The sequence below is a fragment of the Musa acuminata genome, chromosome BXJ1-3 (genome assembly GCF_036884655.1).
Source record: "Musa acuminata AAA Group cultivar baxijiao chromosome BXJ1-3, Cavendish_Baxijiao_AAA, whole genome shotgun sequence".
NCBI classification, from domain to species: Eukaryota; Viridiplantae; Streptophyta; class Magnoliopsida; order Zingiberales; family Musaceae; genus Musa; species Musa acuminata.
This window is the reverse complement of record NC_088329.1, coordinates 39950438-39961382: the sequence shown is the minus strand read 5'-3', so window position 1 is coordinate 39961382 and position 10945 is coordinate 39950438. Positions and strand designations below refer to the sequence as shown.

Here is a 10945-nt window from a genome sequence, read left to right as displayed (position 1 = left end):
GATGCAAACATACACTGGAGTCACATGAATAGACATGTAAATATTTAAGTCTGTTTTGCTTAAAAACATGCAAACATACACGCAGGTAGTTTCCAGGGATGCAGCACATATGTAGTAGATATGGCAAGGTGTACCTGTATATACACCCCCACATGATACAGAACTAGTTGGATTTGTGTTGAACACAAATTCAAGTTGGAGCAGCTACTGCTACAAGTCATAATGAAATAAAACTGCATGATCCAGGAAAGACCCTCGTTTACCTGAATGAATTTGAATATTTTTTTTCTCTCAATCAAATATCATTTTATTCATATAATCCAGCATTTATTACATACTCAAATCTACAGCACAAACGATGACCAATAAAAATCAGCAGGTTGTACTTTGAAAATGGCTTTCTGAGCTAAACGAAGTTAGCTAATCTGGTATACTTCACTTACTTTATGATGCACGCTGAGCAGCTAGAGTTCCACACAGAGGAAAGACAAGACCGAGTATGCTCTTCGCAGAGTTCGCTGGCTCACCTTCCACCTCTCTACCAGGACCTTCTTTATGTTGGCACAGCTCGAGACAACAGTTGCCACTCCGGCACCAGTCACGAGAGGGCAGTAAACCATATGGCATGTCTCAAGGCGGCTGCATCCTGTAACAAGATGGGCTAAGCCAACATCTGTTATTTGCCGACAGTGGGACAACACTATTTCCTTTAAAAGAGGGCACCCATGGCCTAACTCGGCCAGTGCCATATCACCTATGCTCTGCAAAAGACGTAGCTGATCGACTCAAACATTTATTGAAAGAGTTAATGGACAATGAATGCCAGTTATCTGATATTTGCAGTAAATGCTGTCAAGCGAAATTTGCAACATGCACTACCAGGGTAATAATAGTTCAGTGAGGAAGTATGCTACTCAGACATCCATCCATTCAATTGGTAAAAAAATGAGATTATGGTTTTTGAGTTGAATGCATAAAACTAAAGAGATGAGACTAGGAAACATAGTAAGGTTACCCCTTTATGATGTGGGTGCCAAAGGTTTCAGTTGGAAATGATCTCTTTGCTTACAGGGGTAAGGGTGCATGGATCAACCCTCCCCAACACAATAGGAAGAGCCTCATGAACTGGACTGTACATTTTTCACATGAATGGATAAAAACTAATATCCTATAGCATAACGTATGAGACTGCAATCTAAGAGAGAGCAAAGGTGGCTGATCGTTATGTAACATTTAGTGTTTGTAAGGATCACAACGTTATGGTATATTTGGGAGAAAACACATTTTATTTTATTTTTCCATTTCAGACATCTTGTGGTGGACATGCAACTATGTATTGAAGATAGAGCAAACACCCCATAAAACTGAAGTGTTATCATTCCCATCTATGTTCATAAAGAACCTGAAGGGGCAGGCCTTGGTGCAAAAACAAGGATGCTATAATATGCTGAGGCATAATGCATTGAAAATGTCAAAACAACCGCGCCACATACAAGGACAAGGCTGCCAAATATCGAATTCTCCCTAGATCTTGTGATGAACAAAGCTACATGTAACAGGTTGCCCTTTTTAACTAATCTCTACCTTGTGATGCAGCACAAATTGCTCTGATACCAATCTAATTTAAATGAGCTGCGCTGATACCAACATGAAGCAGGACAAGTACATTGAGGACACTACAATTTAAAATTTGCATCGGCACAAATGCATCCACTCTTCGGATCCCTTCTCAAATATGTCTGGTTGATTAAAATTAACATCCATCAAAAACTTTCAGGCCGAAAAGCAGGAACTCAAAAAATGATTTAGCAATTTATCTATTCATTGAAGTATACAAGAAAGTGTAATAGGGATATGATGACCTTAATAATTTCCAATTTCCTAGTTCTTCAATTTGAATTATCACTGTACTTAGAAGTTAAGGATCTATTCAATTTACCAAGGCACCATAATGATTTAGTCTTCAATTGAATTTGTCTCCAATCACAATAACTGAATAAGTCATTTAAAAGTTCTAAGTTCACATAAACCACTAGAGACTTTCTTTCTGAAATGTATTATGTTTTTTATTTGTTATTAATGTTGTTTGAAAAACCTGTTGTTTCAGATGATGTTCACATGAATATGGTTGAATGTTTAATGCAGAATGTGACAACTTTTGGTTACATTTTTCCAGGTGCACGTGTGGATATATATATATATATATATATATATATATATATAGAGAGAGAGAGAGAGAGAGAGAGAGAGAGAGAGAGAGACCTGAAGAACACTGATATCCAAGTTGACAAGATCAGGGCAACCTCTTGCAATTGCTGTCAATCCAGTGTCGGTAATTAGGTGGCATCCACTAACATTCAGATGTTTGAGGGAACAACCTTGGGCAACAGCAACAAGTGCCGCATCACCAACCCTACGGATTAAGAAAAACAAAATTAAATTGATCACAACAACGATATCGTTCGTGAATGGTGATGCAATCCTCAAGTATTAATACTCATATAAAAGCTTGAAAGAATCAGTAAACCAAATAAATCTGAAAAACAGAATAAAAACAGTTGCTAAATTAGTAAATTAATATTAGCATTAGAGTTTCAACTTTGACTTGTGGAGGAAACCAAAAGAAAAGATAAGCACAAGAAAAAAAAAGTTCATGGAATAAGATGAAGCAGAAAGGAATCTAAAAGGAAGTTAACATGTAGGTTAAAGAGCGAAAAAGATATTAGCTTTCCTTCTGTGACTGATAATGTTAACTTTCCTCCTTCCTGAAAGTAGAGCCACTCCTGTTATATGTATAACCTAAAAAGAAAACAACTCCTTTTTCTCTCTGGAGTGCCCCTCCTATATGCATGAAAAAAAAATGGAGTGCTCTCATGCTCCTGGAACTAATTAGTCCGCTGGGATAGGAAACATCAACTAATATAAATGATTGAAAAGAAAAGGTTTCACATATGTATCAACTGCCTATAGTACAAGTGTTGTCATAAGGTTTAAATCATAAAATTCTTACCTGTCACAGAACCGGAGGCTCAAGTCAGCAAGTAATTTGCAGTTCTCACCCACAGAGATAATACCTTTATCTCCAACCTGGTAACAGAAAGGATTGAAAAAAATCAGATAATTCAAGCGGTATATAGGAAATCCAAGGCACATGTGGTAAAATCTGACATGAATACTCATTGTCTGCAGATTTTGATAATAGATTCTGAACAGCCTAGATATGTGTTGTTACAATGCAAGAACAACCAGAAAGAAGGGTAGAAACTAACCCAGTAAATAAAACATCTACCAATTTATCATTAATTTTCTGATACCAAGCTTGCCCACCATGCTTAGCACAAATGAAGCACTAACTAATTCAAGCACTTGCAGTAAGTCCAAAAGCCATGTGACCAGAAGCTAGTATGAATAAAAACCATCTGGATGACGTTTTCATCATAAATTCTGAACAACTAGAGGTCTTATTGAATGCAGGAACAGACTAAAGCAACAGTAGGACACAACCTGGAATATATTACTTTGCCAATTTATCCATTGCACTTACTCCATTTTAGCACAAATGATTAATACATATCACTATTAAGAGAAATTATACTTCAGGAGTAATCAGGACAAATATGATTAACTTGATTTCAGGTTAAAATATTTGCCGAATTGGGACATAAAATTTAAACTATCAAATAAGTAATGCAAAAATCAAAACTTGAGAATAATATATCACTAATTATACCTCATAACAACGACGGACATGCAGTTTCCTTAAGCTTCTGCAACCTTGAGCTATAGCACTTATTCCATCATCATTAATGCTTGAACAATCCACCAGGTGAAGAGCTTTCAGAAGTGAGCAGCCTTTGCCAACTTCACGAAGAGCACTATTACCCATTCTTGGGCAATACAACAAAGACAGCTCCACGAGGCCTCTGTATCATTAGCATGGTACAAGTTGAAAGCAAAGGAATATAAATACAATAATTTTAGTTATATATTTTAAATATAATGATTGGCAAAGCAATGTATGCAAGTAATGTTTAGACTTGAGATAACCACTCCATATTTATGCCTGCTTTTTGCACATCTCATAATTTTTGACATATTGCCAAAGAAATAGGTTTCAACAGCTTAAGTTTAAGACAGCTTGAAACACAACATAAATGCCAAAGAAATAGGTTTCAATAGAATATTTTGCAATACCACAATATGATCATTCAAAGTATTTCAGAATTTAGATATAAGAATTGAAGAAGGTCACAAAATACCTAAGATCAATTTTGTTTTTAATTAAGAGTTAGCCATGCTCTAAATCTGACTTTAAGTAAGCAGTTTTACTGGATGTCCCCAATTCTATCACACACGGAAAACACCTTTTAATGTTCAAGCTACAGAAGAGGTAACTCCAGTACCAGTAATACATGTACATAACTAAACTAAGATCAGCTTGGTTCTGCTCTTTTTATTTTCCCTAAAACATCACTGTGAGGACATGTTGAAATCACATTGAGTTCAGATCCTCATTCTGTATGGGTCTTTCTTCCACAGAAGCATCCTAGAAACAGTTTGCTCTACAAAAAACTGTTTGTCGATGGGAAATGTTTATCTCAATGGAAGAGACATTAGTGATTCAGAAAAGATGATAGAACTCATCAATGATGCACATCATCAGCATTTTATGACCTGAATGAGTAGGCATATGAATGAAGAATATCATGAGATTTAACATGCACATATCAACCAGATGAATCAGATCTGAGTCACATGCACAATTGTTTCAACCATATTCACAACTGCACGTGGTACTTCACATCTCAGCAACAAGAAAATAATCAAAATTAACTATTAGCCCCACTTTTTATACAAATCTACACATGATCTCCTAGCAAATTATGATATTAAATTTAAAAGAAAAAACATGCATAAGCATGTGAACCTTAAGAAGGGCTTTGAAAAACGACCAAAATCCTCACATTAAAATCAAGCAACGGCTTTTCTCTTTCTTGTTTCCCCAACTGATAATCATTGATTTATGTCAGCATATGTTAACAGCATGATGTACATACCTATCACCAGGGTTTGTCATGCCACGATGTACCGCCCGGTATGAGCGGCACAATACTGATCCGAAAGGGGATTGATACGCAGACCACCCTGTACCGAGTGGTCTATGTTAAACGGTCATGTATCACTCGATACAAGAGCTATACCAGTCGATAATGGTCGGATTTCGATCGATATTAATCAAGGGACATGATTAATTTGATTCAAACGATCAACGACCGATACCAATCAATTGATTTGATTTTATTCAAAAGGCTACAATTGATTTGATACCAATCAAGGCCCACAATCATATTTGTCTCAGGAGGCGCCTCGAACACATGTGGTTCATGACAATTGGACTACAACCATCACTACATTGATGCACCAATGTCATACACTATATCAGTATACTGTATTATGCGATCAATTTTAGGATTGAGTTCAACAAACATATCAAATTGATATACAGATACATATAATCGAGGACTCCGATCCATTGCCCATGGAGTCACATCGTTCTTTTTGGTGGTAGAACCCGATATATCCATCGATCGATTACTTGATTCATTTGAATCTTAAATTTAAATTATTTAAACCATAATCTAATAATTCAAATCATTTCTATGAAGATATTCAATATCAATGAAAGGACAATCCGAAACATACCATAAAGCTACTCGTTAAAGCTTGAAAAATATATGTGCCACTATTCTTTCCTAATTTAGATTATTTTTACTAATATTAAACTAAATTTATATTTATTTCTAACTTAAAAATCATAATCTAACTTTTTTTATTTTTCAAGAATTTTCGAAGCTTTTTTTTGTCATTTTTCTGTGCTATCGGCACACCAGCTCAGATCAATAAGGCGAACCTGCCTATCACTTAAAGACAATTGAATTTCGAATCAAGAACATACTACCTAACAAAATCCTTATAGAAATACGCCACATGTCTATGAAAAAACACTTCAAAACATCACATTCAGTTGGCACCTAAGGTCAAATTTTGTTTCTCTTTTTTATCAGCTTATTAATACTTTGTTTTGCTTGGTGCAAGAAACAGATGTGAATCTTTACATGATAGGTCTATGATTACCAAATGAAATATAAACCATAATTCCCAATCAAAATGGGGTATGTATACATAAATATGCATATATGTATGTATATATATACATATATGTATATGCATATACATATAGATATATATATACATATACATATACATATACATATACATATATATATACATATATATATATATATATATATATATATATATATATATATATATATATATATATATATATATATATATATATATATGATCAGATACTGTGATTATGAATGCTTAATATTACAGAATAAACTTCAACAATAATACAATATCTAATAGCATCACCTAAGTACTTCAAAGAGAATTGTAAAGACCTGGAGATAATGCAGTACAACAAGATGGAAGGACATACAGGCATAATCGTCCAATATATTCTAGTCCAGATGTTCCAATGTTGTGGCACCCATTAATTTCCAGATTTGTCAATTTGGTGCAGCCGCGAGCAATAGCTTCAAGACTTTGATCGCTTAAGAGATAACAGTCACTGAGAGTCAGATCTCTTAGCTTTTTGCACCCATTCCCAATAGCATAAAGGCTCCTACATGATTTTGACAAAAAAAACACATGCACACGCATGATGCAGACAATTCAGCTGTGATATATGAATATTGCATTTTGCATATCATGACAATGGCCTTGATACATCACGTAGCAAAAATAATAACTTGATTAAACGATAGTCGATAACCCCTATCTACCTTTCCTCTATGTGCTCTTTTACTGGGATAAGAAGCAGGTAGGATATATGAAAGGCATCATATAACCAATAAAAGGTTCTCAACCTTAGCACCACATTTGAGCACATACATCAGAAATTAAATTAGGAGATGATGTTATGGTGGAAAGTGTCATCCGTCATTTAATGGATATCCAATCCCTTGAGACTTCTTATGCAGTGATAATCTTTCATCTATGTATGTGCTTTTGATTTCACTACATAGACGTCCTTTACTATAAAGTAGATAGAACAGGTAGAACACCAAATTCTAATGTTATTTATCCATATAAAAAAAATTAACACGTTGTGTAAGTGTAGCTATGCTATATCATATATTATAAATTGGTTATTTATGAAAAAACCATCAAAATTGCTTGTATGGAGCTTCAGAAATTGAAAGTGGTAAAACAATTTAGGGAGTTATATCATCAAAGAAAGAGAAAGCAGCAAATTTGTAACAGGGAGGCTATGTCCTCAAGAGAATGCATAAGCAAGAATCCATTATGCAGATGAGATTGGCAATCATCTGCAGAAGCATCTGCTTGTTCGAAAGGTTTTATCCTAAAAGTTCATAGAAGCAAATCAAACTAGTAACATTATTTAGTTCCTTATATTGTCTTAGAAGCCAATTTGAAGCAGCAAATAGTCCCAGTTGTCCATTGTTCAAACTTTTATGGTATACTAGGATGGACTAGGTGGGGAGGTGGGGAAGTAGAGATAATTGCCTGTCAGTAAATCTCTGGAAGCTGTACAAAGCCAATTGTTCCAGTAAAGAACAATACGAACCCACAGCTTGTAGAGATTCATCTGAAATATTAACACACTGCAGTTTCAAAGCCTTCAAGGATCGACAACCTTGAGCTACTGAAATTACTCCTGTATTTCTCATCAACTCCGAGTCCAGCGATAAGTTCTCCAGAAACTTGCAGTGAGATGCAACAGCTTGCAAGGAAACATCAGAAATCCAAGCACATGCTGCAATGCCAAGAGATTTCAGTGAACTGCCATGGCTTTGCACAAATCCAACCAAACCTGTATCCGTCAAGCCTTCGCAAAAGCGTAGATTCAAATCTTCAAGTTGCTTACAATTCTGACCAAGTGCAATAAGACCTTTATCTCCAACATAGCAACCCTAATCATAAAATTAATCTAAGCTTGTTAAGTCAAATACTTTCAACATAAACAATAAATATACCAATCTAATAAAATAATAATGTAAACAAACAAAAGAACAAATTCCAATGAAGAAATCTTATCCATTTTTGTACTCATCATGAGATCATGTATATAGAAGCTATTGCATCTTCTGCACAAAGACTACATAATATGTCTAGAAGGTATGACATCAGATGCTGCCTAAAGCTATCTGTGAAGCACGATAACTAAAATATGTAAATGCAAAAAGAACAATATACTCAGAACTATGCAGTGATTGATGCTCGTTGCATTTGTCAACAAAGAGTTAAAACCAAATCTCTTTTCTCTTTCAATAAAAAGTTTCAATGCATAGTCAGACTATTCTCCTAATAACCTATAGGACAATAATCAATTAGCAAACATCTGGTTAGTTAACAATTGCTATCATGAATCAAACATCTTTTATATAATTCTACAAGATATTTAAAGGTTAAGGTCATAACATTTTGCTTTACTAAAATTCACTCACAAGATGGCAAGTCCACCAACCATAGCAAAGTGATAATACAAAAATATATGACATCATCTGTAAATAGTGTGACAAGCTTTTTGTTGTACAGTTCAAAATATTAACTTAAACATGATCCTAGATAAACTTTGCTTAAAGTAAATTGAGATCCAAACAACCACAGAAGCCATAATCATTACAACTGCTTTCATAACATCACAAAGCTTTGATATAGTTTATCATCTGATGCTTTCCATGTTGAGCAAGAACTGTGTGTGTGTATATATATATATCTCAAAGATTTAAAGCATTATGACTTAAGTTATAAGTTTCATAGTCGGCAAGACAAAACTGCACCTGCAGGTCCACAGATTTTAGAAATTTGCAGTTCTCCGCAACTGTTGTCAATCCCAAAGATGTGATGCTGGAGCACCAAATAAAACTTAGCTTCTCAAGTCCTTTGCAACTCTTGGCAAGCAATGCAAGACCAGCATCAGATAAACAAAACCGCTCCAGCTCATTTTCCACATATATTTCCTCAGTTGCATGGTTAGGTTTTGGGAGGGTATGTCTCTTCCTCTGCATTATTAATGCCAACAATAAATATCAGCAGTCTGAACCAAGAAGTAGCAACAGTGTAGATATGCAAACTTTCATGCTCAGTTCAAACAGCCTAGTGTATGTATGGGCACCAATTTGAACAGTTTTATAATATTCTAGATTTAACTTATATCTAGTCTGATTATACATACTTAACAGTTTCAGAAAAATTTCTTCTTACTTTGTCTTAACTTGGGTAATTGATTTAGTCTCATGGAATTTTAGATAAGGAAAGTAATATCCCAGACCCTCCAGCCCATTTGTTGTTGTTAGTTCTTTCTAACACGCATGCATATGCATACACACACACACACACACACACACACCAAAAAGCAAAATAACAAGAACTTTGTTCACTTGTCCTAGCTGAATATTCTTTCTAATACTCTCAGTGACAATGAAAAAAACAAAATTATTTTGTCCTTGCTGTTTGTTCTTTCTAATACTCTCAGTTACTACTTAAGGTTCATAATTTGTCTCGCAAATAATAATAAGAGAAAGAAATAGATTTTCATAAATGTTTTTTCTTAACCATTCACCAGCAGAGTCTCAGATGGCAAATACAGAAGATTTATTCTATCTCATAACCTAAATTTTACACACACATGCAAATGTACGTCATTTAATCATGCTATAAATGATTAGTTTAAAAAATATAAACATTCAGCATTCAAAATGACATAGATTTCGCATATCATATTGCCAAGACTAGAAAATCTGCAGCGATCAATTGCTATGGAAGAATGAGCCTCCTCTCGACGCCTCAAGAAACAAATTTCTTCACAACAATTAAACAAAATGTCACACTCGACAACAATGGGAAGGAGAGGACCATGGTGGCTAAAGGGCGGCTCGTCCATGGTATAGTCTAGAATGTTATATACAAACCAGGATCAGATCTTAATATCAAAATCTAAGATATATAAGCTTGATATCAATTACCTTGGAAGGCGGTGATCTTTGCGGCTGGACCGTAGTCACCGGGAGGCGCTCATCTATATAAACATTCCGGAGCCCCGTGAACCGGCGGACGACGAGATCCACCAGTTGATCGGCAGTCCCGGACGCTCCGATCCTTATCGTGCGGCGGCAGGCCCGCTCGAGCCTGCGCCACTTCCGGCAGACCAGGGAGCAAGCGTCCCGGTCCGATTTGGCCTCGACGTGACGAAAGATCTCCATGATGAGCTCGTCGGGTAGGAATGTGTTAACGAGATCGCAGCCCTTCATCGCGGAGGTGAGTTTGGGATCGAATTCCGTCACCGGTAATGGAGAATTGGGGGAACGCAGACAACCCTAGGCGAAGACTGGACCCAACGCTTCCTGCCGAGCGACCGAATTGGGAAGGGGGGAGACGGCAGGTAGCCTTTATACTATATAGGAGGCATTTGTTTCCCGGAATTTTTGGACACTGATCCCTGACAAGAAAAATACACATTGGCGTATACGTACACGCGACGAAATATTTATGCTCCAAAATAGAATATTAAACGCTCTCAAAAAAGAAAAAAGAAATAGTATATTTAAATGTTTAATTGATGTATCAAATTAAGTACATTGGAATTTTAGGTCCTTTATGTTTAATTTAGACATTGCACCAATCTTGATGTTACTATCCCGAATGAATCACTGATGGATGAATGATCAGCTTATTATCGTACGACGTGATATTACAAGTTGTAGTATTAATATACTAATGTAATGGGTGTGGGATCAAAAGCTTAAAGAGAATTATGTAGATGATTTCCACTTTCAAATTCAATAATTGACATTGAGTGACCACGTTTCTGTTTAGACCTTCGTGTTATATAATATATTATTATATAAAT

The 10945-nt window shown here is 35.5% G+C and overlaps 1 protein-coding gene across 2 annotated transcripts; it reads right to left on the bottom strand.

Annotated features, from left to right (window-relative positions):
- Positions 1-280: 280 nt before the first annotated feature.
- Positions 281-10464, bottom strand: LOC135629619 (F-box/LRR-repeat protein 4-like). Of its 2 annotated transcripts, none has more exons than XM_065137243.1 (8): positions 10062-10464; positions 8877-9098; positions 7600-8006; positions 6509-6694; positions 3731-3923; positions 3011-3087; positions 2263-2413; positions 281-761 (listed from the first exon to the last, which is right to left on the bottom strand). In XM_065137243.1, exons 1-8 carry the CDS (start codon positions 10344-10346, stop codon positions 465-467), a joined length of 1818 nt encoding a protein of 605 aa, XP_064993315.1. In that variant the 5' UTR covers positions 10347-10464; the 3' UTR covers positions 281-464. The 2 variants fall into 2 exon arrangements, with proteins under 2 accessions (XP_064993315.1, XP_064993322.1); XM_065137250.1 differs by having other exon boundaries at positions 6509-6622.
- Positions 10465-10945: the final 481 nt, after the last annotated feature.

Excerpts from the sequence above, each read along its gene's own strand:
- LOC135629619 (XM_065137243.1), bottom strand. The coding sequence starts at position 10,346 with ATGAAGGGCTGCGATCTCGTTAACACATTCCTACCCGACGAGCTCATC. Across the intron at positions 3,088-3,730 it reads ATGTCCGTCGTTGTTATGAG|GTTGGAGATAAAGGTATTAT; the intron begins GTATAATTAGTG and ends TTCTGTTACCAG. Across the intron at positions 762-2,262 it reads TGGATATCAGTGTTCTTCAG|AGCATAGGTGATATGGCACT; the intron begins GTCTCTCTCTCT and ends CGTCTTTTGCAG.